This window comes from Balaenoptera musculus, chromosome 2, assembly GCF_009873245.2.
Source record: "Balaenoptera musculus isolate JJ_BM4_2016_0621 chromosome 2, mBalMus1.pri.v3, whole genome shotgun sequence".
Lineage (NCBI taxonomy): Eukaryota > Metazoa > Chordata > Mammalia > Artiodactyla > Balaenopteridae > Balaenoptera > Balaenoptera musculus.
Genome location: NC_045786.1, coordinates 7050074 through 7067046, shown reverse-complemented (window position 1 = coordinate 7067046; position 16973 = coordinate 7050074). Strand labels below are relative to the sequence as shown.

General features: G+C 44.1%; 3 protein-coding genes across 15 annotated transcripts in view; 1 reads left to right on the top strand and 2 right to left on the bottom strand.

Annotated features, from left to right (window-relative positions):
• The window catches only part of DCLRE1C (DNA cross-link repair 1C), a 129506-nt gene extending 120383 nt beyond the window's left edge, over positions 1-9123 (bottom strand). For 3 of the 4 annotated variants that reach the window (XM_036841940.1, XM_036841936.1, XM_036841933.1), the window contains exon 1: positions 7731-8115. The gene's annotated coding sequence lies outside the window, so the exon portion shown is untranslated. Of the gene's footprint in view, positions 1-7730; positions 8116-9036 lie in introns of those variants that run through there. The other variant, XM_036841932.1, reaches the window with a different exon arrangement.
• RPP38 (ribonuclease P/MRP subunit p38) lies at positions 8270-12839 on the top strand. Of its 7 annotated transcripts, none has more exons than XM_036841953.1 (3): positions 8329-8511; positions 9913-9956; positions 11895-12839. In XM_036841953.1, exon 3 carries the CDS (start codon positions 11905-11907, stop codon positions 12751-12753), a length of 849 nt encoding a protein of 282 aa, XP_036697848.1. In that variant the 5' UTR covers positions 8329-8511; positions 9913-9956; positions 11895-11904; the 3' UTR covers positions 12754-12839. The 7 variants fall into 7 exon arrangements, with proteins under 7 accessions (XP_036697843.1, XP_036697848.1, XP_036697846.1 ...); XM_036841951.1 differs by having other exon boundaries at positions 8385-8707; XM_036841950.1 differs by having other exon boundaries at positions 8385-8720.
• A 2661-nt stretch (positions 12840-15500) lies between these two features.
• Positions 15501-16973, bottom strand: part of NMT2 (N-myristoyltransferase 2) — a 54742-nt gene continuing 53269 nt past the window's right edge. For 2 of the 4 annotated variants that reach the window (XM_036841942.1, XM_036841944.1), the window contains 2 exons: positions 16550-16687; positions 15645-16364 (listed from right to left, as the gene is read on the bottom strand). In XM_036841942.1, coding sequence (XP_036697837.1) covers positions 16344-16364; positions 16550-16687 — 159 coding nt within the window. In that variant the 3' untranslated portion in view covers positions 15645-16343. Of the gene's footprint in view, positions 16365-16549; positions 16688-16973 lie in introns of those variants that run through there. The other 2 variants (XM_036841941.1, XM_036841943.1) reach the window with 2 other exon arrangements.

The following is a 16973-nucleotide window of genomic DNA, read 5'->3' as shown; positions in this document are numbered from 1 at the left end:
CCCGAAGCAGGGAATTCCTGCGTTGACTTGTGCTGGTGGAGAGGACGCTGTTCCTGAAGGTGAGGTGCTCTCTTCCCCTCCTTGGCTTTGCTGCTGCCCTTCCACCCTGACACCTGGTCCTCCTCAGGTGGCTTATGTTCTGTGTTGCTCCTCTGAGTATTCTTAGGATGGGAATTAGTGGCGGGGGCAGCTAGCTAGCTGACACGCCACTGCTATGTGTTGGCAGAAACTTCAGGTGGGTCCTTGGTGTGCTGCTGTTGGTTAGATCCACTGAAGCCTGGGGTTTCAGGGCAATGACGTGGCCCTCCTGCTCAGCTCTCTTGTACCTCAGAAGCAAATAGATGGCCATCACTTGGTTGTGCTTCTGGCCATCAACGAGCCTTGGATCTCTTCCATGTTGTCACACATGGACACCATCAACTCAGTTGGCCAGTGTTCCTGGTAGTCAGAGAGTGGCCCCACAGAAGGCTTCAGTTCATCTTCATGACCTGTATTCATCCATGGATCTTTCTGGATGGGCTCTAACGTGCCTTTCTTGCTGGAATTGAGAAGGAGAAATTTCCTGAGCAGTTTTTCACATTTCCTGGACGTGTGAAGGGGCATGTGGTGTACACCACTGACTACCCACTCCTGCTGCTCCTCGAAGGCAGGGGTCCATCAAAAGGCGGGGGTCTGCTGACCAGTATATACAGGATGACCCTCAGATTCCACACATCTACTGTGGGCCCATCTTAATTGGACCTGGAAGTGTTCCAGGGCGGCATCAAGGGGGACTGCCAACGAACGTATCCAGCTTGTTGCCAAAGGTGAATTCGTTGCTGAAGCCAGTCTCCAAACTTGATTTTCATATCAGCATCCAAAAGCAGGTGTTCTGCCTTTAACTCTATATAAATAACGTACTTCTGGTGACAGTACTCCACTGATGGAATTTGCCAGGACCTCTTTTTCTTGTGGACTTCCATGAACCACTAGGTACTCAAACACATCTCTTCCACTGAGTACTTCCTGACAAGGCACAGTGGATCACTGTAAATAATTGTTTTGGGATGGCTCAAGTCCTTCATGATTCTTACTTCAAGGGGCCGTCTCTGGAGTCTGGAGGAGTTTGGCTAAGCCTTGTCAATGATCTTCATGACTACCTCTTTCCCAAGTCAGGAGGTACTGGGCCAACTTCAGCTTGGTCAAGTTGCCCTTGGCGATGGTCTTGACTGCCAGTGGTTGTCAATATGGTGTCCTCCTCAGCACAGATGGCTGAGATGACTGCAGCATGTTGGACTTACTGCTGACCTGGGAGTAGAGGTGTCCCAAGGTCAACTTAAAATTGGGGAAAGCTGGTCAGAAACTTGACCCAAATCACCTCAAAAGAAAATCACTTCCAGACTCCCCCTGATGAACTGATCTTTATAATGGAACCAAAACATAATGCCAAACATACAAATAAACAAAACCAAATACTGACAAACCTAAGTAAAAGGAAAGAGAGAAAACATAATTTTAAAAAGAAAAAAGTAAAAAAAAAAAAAAAAAAGATGCAAATCTGAAAAAAAGTTTAAAAAAAGAACAAAGAAAAAAAAACTGAAAATTAGTAACAGACAGAAACCCCACCATATCAATGAGAAAAGTTGGTCAGAGTTCTTCCCGGCACTGAAAACCAGCATCTTGAGCTAGAAGAACTGAAAAGTAGCCCAGCCAGGGAGCTAAATAAAGGTTCAGAATTTCATAACAATGGCTTCTTGTGAGGTCATACCAAGAAATGGGCCCATCCAAGCTGGGGATCATCACAGTGGTTTTCTCACTTTGTGGACTCTAAAACACTTTATTCTTTTAAATAAATTATTGAGCCCCCCCCCCCAAGAGCTTTTTGATTAATGGGTTATAGCTATAAACATTTACCTTATTAGAAATTAAAACCTGGGGACTTCCCTGGTGGCGCAGTGGTTAAGACTCCGTGCTCCCAATGCAGGGGGCCTGGATTCGACCTCTGGTCAGGGAACTAGGTCCCACATGCATGCCACAACTAAGAGTTCGCATGCCACAACTAAGGAGCCAGCAAGCTGCAACTAAGGAGCCTGCCTGCCACAACTAAGACACAGCACAACAAAATAAATAAATTTTAAAAAAAGGAAATTAAAACCTGTAGGATTCTTCAGCAGCTTTTTCATTTCTAGTTTGAAAAGCTATAATAATGTTTAGCTTTGAAGAGCTCATACTAGCTACACTGAAATAAAAGTTATATATGAAACAAACTTCATTTTTCAAAGATTTTCTTTTGAACATAGATTAAAATTTTCTACTGATTTTTTTTCCCTGCTTTGTTACATTTTCTATGATGAGTTTAACCTTATTATTTTACTAGTCACTAATCAGAAATATCAGCTTTTTCCATAAATATAAGTGGTTTTAAATGATACATTAACTACTACGATACAGTTCTCCATTTCTGCTATGTGGTTTTGTGTGATTGGCTGAATTTGTTCATGGTCTGATTGGCCTAAACACCTGTCAATGATGAATATTCACAAGTAAGGAAGTGAAAAGACTCACACTGGTGTTGTATATTTGAAATGAGTCTATTAGTGCTACCAAATCCATTACGAACTGGTCCACGGGGAGAAAATCAAAACAGGATTCTTAGTACCTTCTGACTAAAAGATGAGGTCAAATCACTTCTAAGCTAGTAAAGTTATAAAGTCAGTGATGTCCTAACACTGAATTAGTGATTACGGTACAGGTGATTATGTCACAACTTTAGATGAATAAATAATTTTATACAAAAACATTTTAATAAATATAATTTCCTGAAACAACAAACAACCAGTACAACTTCCCAAAACAAACAACTAAGTAGGCATAGCCTAGACATGGACGGTTACATTTCACATCATTTTAAAGTTAGGATTCTTGAAGAGAACTCCTTGCAAAAAACTAACCAGGGGCTTCCCTCGTGGTGCAGGGGTTGAGAATCCGCCTGTCAATGCAGGGGACACGGGTTTGAGCCCTGGTCCGGGAAGATCCCACATGCCGCGGAGCAACTAAGCCTGTGTGCCACAACTACTGAGCCTGTGCTCTAGAGCCCATGAGCCACAACTACTGAACCTGCATGCCGCAACTACTGAAGCCCACATGCCTAGAGCCCGTGCTCTGCAACAAGAGAAGCCACCGCAATGAGAAGCCCGTGCACCGCAACAAAGAGTAGCCCCCGCTCGCCGCAACTAGAGAAAGCCCACGCTCAGCAACGAAGACCTAACTCAGCCAAAAATAAATAAATAAAATGAATAAATTTATTAAAAAAAAAAAAACTAACCAGGATGATTTCACTGTAACAAGTTTCAGAAAAAGACAATATCTGACAGGAGGCACTTTTACTTTCATTTGGTTTAATATTTATATTTTTAGAGTTTTCAAAGTAAAGGTTCATAAATATCTTCCAGCTTTTACCCAGCCTAACAAGATATAATGGCTAGCTCAGAGATTTGTCTTCTCAAGTTACCACTGCCAACAACCTTCTATTTGTTTAATGTTCCTCGTTAAACTTGTGTCATTTCTAGCCTTGGTTTCAACGATAATACGTAGACAGGGCTGAATTAAAGTACACATGGCTCATAATTTTGTTTCCACCCTGCTCGTTTGGTTATCATATTGCATGTGTTTTACATATGCGTGTCCAATTAATATATTCTGCAACTGAAGTCCATTAAACAAAATGTCTCCCTATTGGGGATATCATTGGTTCCCCACCTAGCAGCCTTCCCCCTTCGTTTTTGTCAACAGTCCTGCTTCCGTTTAGTTATGGAGCCATGATATGCTCAGGGTCCATCTCCAGGAGAAGGCTCATAATTGGTCTCAGCCAGTCTTTTTTGACTCATTCACCTCCGCCAGTGACTGGTGTAGGTGTGAGCGTGTGACCAATGCTGTCCAATGAGCCACAGAGGAAGTCTGTCTGGGCTTCTTAGGAAGATTTTTCTTTCTGATAAAAAGAAAGAAATGCATGAGGGAAAACTTACTGCCACCCACCGCCTGGTTGTGTAGGATGTGATGATTGGAGCTGGTACCACTAAACCGTGAGCTTGAGAGGACCAGCTTGAGGGCCAGTGCCAAAATTCAGAGGATGGCAAAGGGCAAGTACAGAAAGCCCTTGGGATTTTGCTGAGATGTTGTATAGCCAAATGAGCCAGTCATGGAAACGATCCAGACTTTAATGACAGATAGTAACTATTGAATAACAACTTTCAGTAGGATGCTTTGTTACCTGCAGACTGAAAAGGTCATTCATTTTGCAGCTCATCACTAAAGTTCTTCTAGTCACTGATTTTAAAATAACTGATTACTGTTTGTATAACAACTGTTACGTATGATATAGTAACAATCACACTGTGATGGTTAATTTTATGCGTCAACTTGACTGGCCCGATTAAACATTATTTCATTATTTCTTTGTGTGTCTCTGGGGGTGTTTCCGGATGAGATTAGCAGTTGAATCAGTGGACTCAGCAAAGTAGATCCCCCTCCCCAATGCAGGTGGGCATCATCCAATCCACTGAGGGCCTGAATAGAACAAAAGTCAGAGGAAGGAGGAATTTCCCCCCTTGTTTCTTGCTTCCCTGATTGAGCTGGGACATCCCAGGTCCCAGGACCTTCTCCTGCCCTTGGACTGGGATTCACACCATCGGCTCCCCTGATTGTCAGGCCATTGGGTTTAAACTGGAACGACATCACCAGCTTTCCTGGGTTCCCAGCTGGCAGACAGCAGATTATGGCACGTCTCAGGCTCCATAATTCACATCTGTTATCTCCTACTGGTTCTACTTCTCTGGAGAACTCTAATACACACACACAGAGCAAAGATTAGGATGCCACAGAGGGAAAGAAGAATCTGGTGCTCAATTCTCTTACATTCTTCTATTGACAAACTTTCTTGTTGGTAACTTTCTTTCATCAAAAAATTGTGGCTAATGACATAACTTATCACCAAGTCTCTTAAATCATTCTCTCATCATGGCAAGCGTATAAATCTAACCACAGTCCAATTCTAGAATGAATAGAAAAAGAGCGTTTTACATTCAAAGACCAAGTTGAGGTTCTACACGGTAAAATAACAGTAACAGCTATTATTAAAAAGTAAACTGATTAGAATAGGATACCAAATATATGAGTTAAAGTGATAACTTGAAGACTATGTCTGGGAAATATGGGGAAAAAATGTTATATGGAAAGAAAATGAGAACACAAAATTTAATCTATATTATTTAACAATGTAAGTGCACACTTAAATGTGAAACAAATTATAAGGCAACACTGAAAGGAAATGTGTTTTGAAGTAATTGGGTCGTGGGCCAATTTTTTTTCTTTTTACTTTTTTGTTGCAATGTTTGTGTGATACAAAGGGGAGAGAAATTACCTTTGAAATGTAGTCATTCATTTTAGCAAAATTTTTGTGGAAATTATACTGATTAGTCTTAAAATAGAACAGAAGCACTAAAATCATAGAGGCTTAATTTTTATTAAGCTAATTCTTAATTCAGGTTGTCACTAGATTCATCAATTCCATTTACTAAGCAGTTTGTATGTGCCAGGCACTGTACTAAGCATTTTGAGTAGATTATTTCTTCTAATCCTCACAACAGGTACTATTTTTATCACTTCATAGACAGGGTTAATTAGTTTGCTTTAGGGTCATGTGACTAGTTAGTGATGAACTTAAGATCTCGACCTCAGCTGGTCTTGCTCCAGAGCCATGGATGTAGTGGCTGAGAATTTTCATAGAGCAAATATAAGCAGAGAAGGTGCTCAGGTCACAAATCTGAAACCTTAGGGGTACAAAAACTTAGCCATATTTTTTTCCCATTACTCTAGCATTTCAATCAGACACGTGTTTCTATTTGTCTTACAGCTTTAAAGCTAGATCTGAGAAGACTTTATTTTTATTTTACTATTTTTTTAGATTTTAAAATATTTATCAGATTACTTTTAAAACATAAGATTCACAAATATTTCATTCTTTTAAAATTATAATTACCTTCCACTTTGATTGAATACTTTCTCATCTTTTTATCCAAAAATTTCTACTGAGAGCTTTAAAACCTTATATTTGGTGGCATTACTTAAAATGTGATTTACTTTCATTTACTTTCATTATTTATCTTTGAAATGATACTTTATCATTTCTTAAATCAGCATGGGTTCATTGAATGTTTGAGAGCCACTCTGTAGGGCTAAGTCATTAGCCTATAATTTTACAGTAGATGAAGTACTATGCTTTCATTACTTTGAAAAAAAAATAATGACTTTGCAGTTGACTCTTACATTTAACATTTTAATCTCAGCTTTGCCACCATTAAGTATAACTGTTTGCACTGACCACATAAGAAGCCAAAAAATTACTGGGTCACAGGTTAATCTAATTCAATTTAAATCTAATAAAGATAACCATAATTAGCAATTTACCACAACAAAAGCCAGTTATTACTTTCAAAACTGTATCGATTTGGGAGTAACTAGCCTTAAAATTTAAAACATTATTCTGGGGGTGCTGAAGCTCTTTCAAGAGTTTAATAGTTTCAAGGGTTGAGTGATTTATGAAGTCTAAGCTATTACCTAACACAGGCAACACTGTGGTTGGACCTACTATCTGAATCTTTATAAATAGATCTTTTTTTCACATGATCTGCCTTAGGGTCAGTGGTAATATAAAGGCTAGTCCCCACCAAAAATTTTAAGTATTTTTAATAATAAATTTATTTTATTTATTTTTATTTTTTGGCTGTGTTGGGTCTTTGTTGCTGCACGTGGGCTTTCTCTAATTACGGTGAGCGGGGACTACTCTTCGTTGCGGTACGCGGGCTTCTCATTGCGGTGGCTTCTCTTGTTGCAGAGCACAGGCTCTAGGCATGCAGGCTTCAGTAGTTGCAGCATGCGGGCTCAGTAGTTGTGGCTCGCGGGCTCTAGAGTGCAGGCTCAGTAGTTGTGGCACACGAGCTTAGTTGCTCCGCGGCATGTGGGATCTTCACAGAGCAGGGCTCGAACCCGTGTCCCCTGCATTGGCAGGCAGATTCTTAACCACTCTGGCACAAAGGAAGCCTCAAAATTTTAAGTATTATATTACAAAATCACAAGACACGAGCTTCTTGCTTTCCAATGCCCAAAACGCCCATCTTGTTTCTAATGAATAAGGCGACAGACATGATAGAAACAGGGCAGAGATGAATCAGGACAGTCAGTGACATTTCAAGAACAGAGGAATTCTGTTGGGCAGCGAGGTCGGGCTGCCCAAAACTGTTTGTGATCTGAGACTAGTTTAGAACTGCATGTTTGCAGCTCATCACGACGATTTCTTACTATTCATTTTATGAAACAAAAGCCTGTTGTTACACTCAAACTCGTAAATTCGTTCTTTTTAATTTTTCTAATGGTGATTTTAAAAAAAATTGCTAACCTGCAATACTCTGACCACACGCATAGCTTTCCGTTTTGTTTACGGCCAGTTGGGTACTATGTAGGTGATGAAAATTGAAAACACAGAAACTAGACCAAAGAATGGGAAACAAAACGAGCAGTGAAGAAGAGACTGAGAAAAGGAGGAAGATATTTAGAAGAGGAATAAAAGTGCTAAGTTAGACTGGAAAGGGAAAGGAAAGGGGGTGGGGAGGGAGGAAGCTCACTGGGTCAGAAGCAACCTAAGGTTTCGGTCTTGGTTCTCGACAAGGGTAAATCAACAGATTCAGACCGCTGACCTTGAAAGTGTTCTTCAGCTGACTTACAATTGCCCATGACTTCCCAGCGACTCCATTCGTAACCATTAAAGTCTCCATTGGCTGGAGTAGCCACAGCAGACATCTGGTGGAGTTTTCTGAACCGCTGTCGCAGAACTCAAGATAGCCTTTATTCTCCTCTTTCCGGAGCTCAAGATCTCCTACATTGGTGCCTGTAAACACGTGTTTTCCTCAATCCACTTCCCCATCCCCCATTTATCTTGATTTCCACGGTGCCGGGGATTCGGCACAGGCTCGGTGATGGGGGAACTGGGTCAGAATTTTGAGTCCCTTAGGCAAGCCAAAAACAGAAAAGTGAGGGGCTCAGACTGCCAGGCACTGAAAGGTAGAAATTGGGTTAGAAGAGAGCGGCGTCAGGTGAGACCGCCAGGCGCCGGAGTCTAACCGCGGTACACTGCTCCCCAGGCCGGGCAACGGAGAAAGCAGGCGGCCGGTTACCAGGCAACCTGAAGTCTCGCGAGACACACAACGCGCCTGCGCACTGCCGCTGGAGGGCCTTATCCGGAGCTTCCGACCCGCTCCTAAACTCAGGGTTTTTAGAGAAACCTTCCGTCACTCTGTCGCGACGTCCTGGGCCGACTTTCCCGTTTGGAAGTGGCCCAATGCAGAAGAATGAAACGTGTTCTCTGAGCCGTTCCTCCTCCCCTTCCTCCGCCCCACCGCATCGGAAGGCGGGGCCCGGGAAGGCGTGGGCTCTGCGCACGCTCAGCGCGGCCCACGTGGGACCGGCGCAGGGACGACCGTGAGTGGGGGTCTGCGCTGGGGTCTGAGATCCGGAGGGGCCGCTGGTGGGGATCGAGCCTGGGACTGAGCCGGGTGCGCGCAAGGTCTCCCAGGCTCCCCGTCCCTGGGGCCGCCCCCGCCCGTACCGGCGTGTTTTCCTGCGTCCCGGCCTTGGCTCACGCTCCGCTCTCTGCCTGGAGTTGAGCGTCTGTCGGGTACGAGAAATAGGTAAAGCCCCACCCTGGCCCTTCTGTACTCCGCGGTCTAGAAGTGCAGGCGGACCAGAAAATGACTCCAGTCGGCGTGTGTTAAGTAGTGAAGTAGGTAGGCACTCGATAGAGAGGCGGCAGACCATAGGAAGAGAGTAACTCGGGGGTCGGCTACCAGATCCAGAAACCCGGAGTCCTCCCTGAGTCTTTCTTCTGCTTTACCCCGAGTTCATCACTTAGTCGGGCGGATTGCACCTCTTAACTGTTACAAGTAGCATGCATTTCCGCCCATCCCCTCTGCGGCGACTCTAGCTAAGGCCACCGTCATTTCTTACCAGGACTACTCTGGAGCCTCTTTGCTGCTTCCAGTCGTGGCAAAGGACTCCTCCTGGCCCGAGTCCCCAAAGATCTTTCTATGACGCCTTTCCAGCCACGCCACTCCTCTGCTTTGAACGTTACAACCGCCTCCCACTGTACGGTTTGCAAGTGTATTCACCATCTGGTCCTTCCTCGCCTTTCCCAGTATCTCTCCGCTCTCTCTAGCATCTCTGCCCCGGCGACACTGACATCATTTCCTTTAATGCAGTTCCCTGGGATGCTCTTCCGAATAGGTACTCCCTTTGGTGGGTATTCTTCACGTGTGGGTTAAAAGGTCACTTCCTCCGGGAGGCCCTTCCTGACCCCTTCAACTGAGTCAGGCCTCTGCTCAGGATCCTGTAGGTCCCTGACCTTAATGTGCATCACATGTTGTATTTTACTTGCGGGTAAGTCTCCCACATAGATTCTAAGCCCAATGAGTCCAGTGGCTGTTTTTGCTTTAATTCATAATCTTTCTGGCTTGGTGCACTGTGGATAATCCACAAATACTTGTTCAAGTAAGAAAGGTGGTGGTAGGGCTGAGGGTGGGAGTAGTTCCCCAGGCAGAGGGAATGTGCGTAAAGCCACGGAGGGGAGGAACTGGTGACCTCATTAAACGTCTGTGGTTCCGTGGTGGGGTGTAAGGAGGAAGGCTGACGGTGACGGGGGCCGTTGGCTGTCACCGCAGTGAGTGTGCACTTGATCTCCTGGGCAGCAGGGACCTCCAAAGGCGCCTCAGCAAGGCCTTCCCAATTTTCTCCTCCAGAGCTGTTACTTGTTCCACTTTGGTTTTGGATTATATCCCATGAGACTCTACTTATCTGAACCACTTGGCTCTTGTCTCCCTCGCCTAGATTCTGAAGACAGGAGGAGCTAATGCCCAGAGCAGCACGTAACTGTAAGCACCTACTCCCTGTTTGAATGCTGAGGCACATGAACTGTAGTGTGTGGCCTGGCAGAGCTCCGATAGATCCGCATATTTGCTCCTTGGTCGTTTATTTCCCTTTTCCTGACCACCTTCAACCTGGTGCCAGCCTCTGCCAGTCACTTCCTTGGATATGGACGAGCTGCCTCCTGCTTCGCACGGGGATGACGGGGATGGGGAGGGCTGCACCGGAAGGAAGCAGCTCAGGGGGCAGACGCCGAGTCTCTAGCAGTGGGCAACGCTGACATGAACGAGGTCTGAGCTCACACCCCAGGGAGCTAAGTTTTGGTTTTCTGTGAGAAGGTGACGTAGGAGGAACGTCTGAGGCCGGCAGAGGTCAGGAGACCCTGTATCAGGCCTGTCCACTGCGGAAAGGCCCCCCCCGTCCTACACCAATGGTGCCCAATCCCGGTTCTGTATCACATTAAGCTGGGCAGCCTTTTGACAAGTAGAGGTGCCCTGCTGTATTCCCCAGTATTCCGATTCAGGAGACCTGGGGTACAGACCAACCATCTCTATCTTTTTTAAAGTCACAGATTATCTTTTAGGTGCAGCCAGGATTGAAAGAGCATAAAATTTGGATTTGGGAAACCAGTAGTGACTCTGGCACGGTACTTAACCTGAGTCTGTTTCCTCCTCCACACACAGGGCCATCACACAGGCATCGGGTGGGAACCAGATAATTCTTGGAGAAAGTGCCTTATGACACACGCCACGGGAACACCTGCTCCTCAGCATGGGCAGCCGGGCTCTTAGGAGGGTGTTTAATTGGAAGAGATTTCATTTTTCATCCTGCCGGTGGTGCTTGGGGGAGCGGGGAGCAGGTGTCCGTGGGATGAATGACCTGGAGTGAGAAAATCTGGTGGTTACCTGAAAACAGGAACAGTTCCAAAACCAGACTTCTCCAGAGCTGGCTTGTTTAACTTCCTTCAATTCTGCAACTTGGGTCCCTGTGGTTCCCGGCTGAGCCCAGGAAGGAAACTGAGGGAAGAAAGAGGGATATGCAGTTGCCTCTGGGCAGGACAAACAGGACATGCGCCTCAGAACAGTGGTGTATAACATTTCCCCAGCAAGGATCCCTGTTACTCTTTTGCCTTAACGGATTAATATCTTTAAATTTCATTACGGTATTTCCCTAGATTTCATCACATTGTCAGCCAGAGGAATGGCCAGCTTGGACTTATCAGGGGAAGGGGGAATCTGTGTATCCGTGTTTTAGGAAAGACAGACAAGAAACTTAGGGTCCAGGGAGGGAAGGAGACTTACAAAAGGGCACAGAATGAAATTATCATTTGGATTTTTAGTCATGTGCATACATCATGGTCCCAGTTCTTAAAAAAAAATCACAGCTGGTTAATTATGAACGGCAGAGGCTTCCAGGGCCCTTAGAGACTGTGCTGAGGCAGGAAGACTCGGGGACTTATAGAGGTGGTGGTGGGAACTTGTTCACGGCTGAAACCCGGTGCCCATGACTCAAGAGTTGGAGGTGCTCAGTGAATATTTGCTGAATGAATGGATGGAAGCCTAAGTAGAGGGCAATACAGAAAATGGTAACAAATCTATCAGACTAATACCAGAGGTCCTGAAGAGGATAAATAATTATGAACAAGTAGCAACATGGAACATTTTAAATAAAGGAAATAAATAGAAATTCAGTATGATCGCAGTAATGCAAAACATTCATAAATTGCATGTATATGAATGAAGACCAAGTCACAGGAAAAAATGGGGAAAACTTAAAAGAGAAGCTAGATGTATGGTCACATATATATATGTACGTGTATATATGTCCTATATAAGTAGGCTTGCTTTAGCCTTTCCAAAATCAGAAAGAGCACAGCCAAGAAATCCTTAAGGCGTGCCTGTCTAGTTAACACGTGTTTTCCTTTGTCGTTTTGCTCCTCTGCGAAGGGTCTTCAGAATGGCCGCAGCCCCCCAGGCACCAGGGAGGGGCTCTGTGCGGAAGACGAGACCTTTACCTGTGAAGACGTCATTGAACAACCCGTACACCATCCGCTGGGGTGCCCTGGACGGGGAGGATATGCACTTCATACTACAGACCCTGGAGGACAGGATTAAATCTCTCGGGCTTCAGAAGACTGAGGACAGGAAGAGAAAGAAAAAGCAGCCCGCTTTGAAAACACAAAGCGGAGACACGTGCAGCCTGGATGTGGACACCGGTGAGGATCTGAAGGAGGAAAAGCCGGAAGGTGGACCCCAGGCATCCGGGTGGACCCCTGCTGACGTCAGAAGGCAGCTTGCCATCGGCATCAACGAGGTCACCAGAGCCTTGGAGAGGAACGAGCTGCTCTTGGTCCTGGCATGCAAGTCGGCCAAGCCGGCCATCGTCACCGCGCACCTGGTGCCGCTGAGCGCCAGCAGAGGTGTCCCTGCCTGCCAGGTGCCCCGGCTCAGCGAGAGGCTCGCACCCGCCATGGGCTTGACGTGCGTCCTGGCCTTGGGGTTCAAAAGAAACACCGCTGCCTTTGCAGAGGAAGTGAGGGCCATCATCCCCAGAGTCCCCCGTCTGGATGTGCCGTGGCTCCGAGGCACACTTGAAGACCCCGGGGAGAACCCGGAGATGGAATCTTTGGAAAGCCAAGACAAAGAGATTTTGGACACTTCCTTCGAAGACCTCTCTAAACCCAAGAGAAAGCTCGCTGAGGGTCAGCAGGCTGCAGTGTTACAACCCCTGAAAATAAAGAAACTGATTCCAAACCCCAATAAGATAAGGAAACCACCCAAAAGTAAAAAAACGGCTTCAAAGTAATCTTGTATAAACCTGTCACTTCATACAGTTGTAAAACGACACCTTGTAGAGAAGCCTTGAAATGAATAAAATGACTTTTACATATATTCTTGGGACACTGTTTAGTATCATTCCTTTCAAATGTGTAAGATTCTCTGTAGCATACAGATACGCTGAAGCTTAGGGACACTAAGTGCACAGAATATTCAGCAGTATGAGTATCAAAAGTTTATTGAAACTAATGTCCATGCTTGTATAAATTCACTATTTAAAAGGCTGGCACAATGCTTGTGAGCAGGAACATCTATCCTGCAACGCTGGACATCTTTCTATCCAAACTTGGCAAACAGGCCACACAAACACGGTTCTAGTTGGTGGGGGAGATGAAACTGGATGGCAGGTGCACCAGCAGTTGTAAAGGAAAGATAGTAAATGCCAAGCAATACATTGTCCTCAGAAAAAATACATTATTATTTTTTACTGTCAGTTTGCCTTTCTTTGTAGGCAGGCCTAAGCGTGGGCTTGGGAGAAAGGCTAAACATTTATCAAAATTGCCAGATAAGGTATTCTGACTAGTTAGAATTCACCCCTTTACACGGTTAACTTACTTCCTTGGGACTTTAGCATGTATCCAAAGTATGATGGTAATTAGGTGAAATAAAGCAGGAAGAGAGTAAAAAAATAAGCGGAGGAGCTTGGGTGCTCAGAGGTGGGTCTGCCATGACAGGGGTCACCCGTGTTAGTGTATGGAGCAGAGTCAATGCTCTATGTTAGAGTATCTGCTCTTTACAGCATGTGTTTGGTAAAGGTGCTTTCTGTAATTTATGGGGAAGGTACTGGCTTGCCAAAGTTTATTTTCAGCCTAAATTCTGGTTGATCTGTGGATTATGCCACCTCCATTTAAATTTACTGAATGCCATCTTGACCAAAAAAAGGCGGGGTGTGTGGGCAAGGATACGTCATGGACCAGAGCATTTCCATTACTGACAAAGGACACGGGGTGGTGTGGGCTTTTTGAATCTGTAAGACACTGTATATTGCATTGAAATTTAGTTCTAACGGCTACTTTATAAACACAAGCAGCTGTACTGATTTTCTACTTTAAAATGCTCATTGGTAACATGCGTAAATTATAAAGAGGCATTATAAGGCGGCAAATGTGCTAATAATTTATAAATTACTGTATTTAAAAATTACTGAGTAAAAGAACATGAACTCTCTTAACTGCAATTCTGTAAGTGAAGAGAGGAACAATGCCACAGTTTTGTCATGAGGTGAGCCCGTGACACAATTTCTGAGGGACAATCCTGCAATTATTCGAAAACCTACTTCATGTAAGACTGTGCCATAAAAATGAGTGGAACGTAATTCCCAACTGGAGCCTCGACTCTGGATTATGTTAAAAATCTTGTTTACTTAATTCTGGTGTTTCAGTGAATTGGTTCACTTTTGCTTCTGCAGGCATCCTCCTCACGTTAGGAAAAAAAAGGTAACGCAGTTGGGTTTGAATCATCCTATAGGAGAAGCCTTCCCTTGCGTCTTTGAGAAGGAACACAGTGCTGTCCTAAATTAAGGACGACTTCGGAGCCCACGCATGCCCCCTAGTGGAGGTCCCAGGGTGCCACAGCTGTGGGGTGGCCTTCAGGATGACGGGAAGCTGTGGAAAGAGGCTTTCTGATTTTCAGAGGAAATCAGGGGCAATAGAACTTTTTCCCTAAAGGGCCAAGTTTAGGCCTTTGGATCCATAGTCTCTGTCGGAACAACTCAACTCTGCCTGCCATGTACAGGCAACACATGAATGAATGAGGCCTTGTTCCCATAAAACTTTATTTATGGATGCTGAAATCTGGTTTCCCTGTAATTTTTATGTGTCACAAAACATTTTTTTTTTTTTCTCCTCAACCATTCAAAAATGTAAACACCATTCTTAGCTCGTGGGCTGTACAAAAACAGGTGATGTGCTGAGTTTAGCTTATGGGCCACAGTGTGCTAGCTCCTGCCTGGCTTTTATAAGGTATGATTGTGTCCTTTGACTACTTATAACATGAAGGAAGGGCATCCTGTTGTCGAAGGTAATTAGGTTTTTCTGGACTGAACGGCCTAGGCACTGGTACATAAAGGCAGGAAGAAGTATCTGCTTTGTGGTATTTGAGTCGAGGCCATTTTAGGTGGCCTTGTCCAGCAACTTCTTCCCCTTGGGCTATTGGTGATATATACATTATCTATGTACACCGAGAAACTTGGTTTTTCAAATCCTAGATAAAAACACCATCAGTAACAAAACCACAAGACTTATTTACAAATAAGACATCTTCCTAGAGCACGACAGCTTTCATGATAAATTAGAGTCAGGATAAAGGAATATGTGCAATTCTGCATAAGTAATAAAAAACATTCAAATTATCAGTGTCCTGATGGCACTAATAAACTCCACTGGGCATGTCTTCTGACTTGAGGGCTTTGATTTTTCTTTTCCTCACGTATCCTGGCTGTTGCTGAGAAGAAAAGAGTCTCTGCAGGAGCAGAACAGTCTAGTTTGTCAGGGGTGAGTGCTCTTCAGAGAACACACTTAATGCTTGCCCCAAACCTTGCTTTGGAACCAATCCACAAACCTGTTGAAGATCAAAGTACCCATTTGTGTGTTTATTGATTTGGCAACTTTGCTTCTAGAGAAATAGTCAACAAGTACATTTTTTTTTTTAATTTCTGTAGCTCTAGGCCTATCTTTTTTTTTTTTAATTAATTTATTTATTTTTATATTTATTTTTGGCTGTGTTGGGTCTTCGTTTCTGTGCGAGGGCTTTCTCCAGTTGCGGCGAGCGGGGGCCACTCTTCATCGCGGTGCACGGGCCTCTCACTATCGCGGCCTCTCTTGTTGCGGAGCACAGGCTCCAGACGCGCAGGCTCAGTAGTTGTGGCTCACGGGCCTAGTTGCTCCGCGGCATGTGGGATCTTCCCAGACCAGGGCTCGAACCCGTGTCCCCTGCATTGGCAGGCAGATCTCAACCACTGCGCCACCAGGGAAGCCCCCAACCAGCACATTTTTATCTCACTCTTCACTTTAACACCCACCACTCATTGCTGCGTTACAGAAATGCTGGCTCCATGGATGTTCCCGATGAGATCACGTGCAGTGACATAAGCAAGCCCTTTCCAAATGGCTCCCTCATTCTGCTACATGGACCCACAGACCCCCACTTAATAAACAGAAAGGCAGCAGTTTATCTCCACACAATGGCAAAGATTTTCTTACACGATTCTGTGATTCTGTTCAATCCATAGAAAAGCGGTCCATTTTTCTAGAGAGGGACAAGTACCTTCTCTTCATTGAGAGACAGTCAGAAGGTTGAAAATTAGAGGAATGTGCTCTTTGTATCCTCCTTCCATCCCTCCTACAAATGGGTCAACAGTGAAAAAAAGGATGAATGTTAACATTCTAGCTAGAAATGTGTTCTATTGGTCACCAGTGGATGTTTTTCCATCTTTTCTGTTACTGACACTTCGATGTCACTTAGGTTGTGCTTTTATTCTTTGGAATGGCAGTTCCAGGAATCATTAACTAGGATATTAACAAATGATGACATCAGAGTTCTAGAAATAGAAATATCCATCTACTGTAATACGAGTCCAACCTAAAGGGAGGGAAGAAATGGAATAGCAAAAACAAGTGAGCAAGAAAAATTATAATGTAGTACAATAGATCTATATTTTAAAAAAGCTACTAAAGAAAAAACCTCTCAACAATCCGAAGAGAAGCAAATATGGGATTTTCTAGGTAAATTTATCAAGTTTACAAAGGTTTATCGACTTCACTTACCTTTTCGGACTCTGTCCCTGGACACCTCCAGTTGTACAAGTAATACTGTAAATTGCCATCGCCTATGCCAAACTTGAGTTTTTCCAAGAATGTCTTATTTTCCATCAAATCTAGCGCATTGAATACATCAAATCCTTTCTGTCAACGTAAAAAAAAATTTTTTAATTTTAAAGTTTCAAAGGATTAGAGTGTTGTATATTATGTATTTCAGTATAACATTTCATTCCCCTACGAATAGCTTGAATTGATAATGCATTTATAATAAGGTTTAATGTCTGCAATATATAGTATGGGTTAGGAATTCAGTTCAAAACTGTCTTATTAAACTAGCAAGCAGTGAATCTGATGGAGTCAGCAAGATTATCCAGAAATGCTGAATCGAAAAGTGCAGTCTGATGGCTGACAAAAAATAATCTATTAAAAT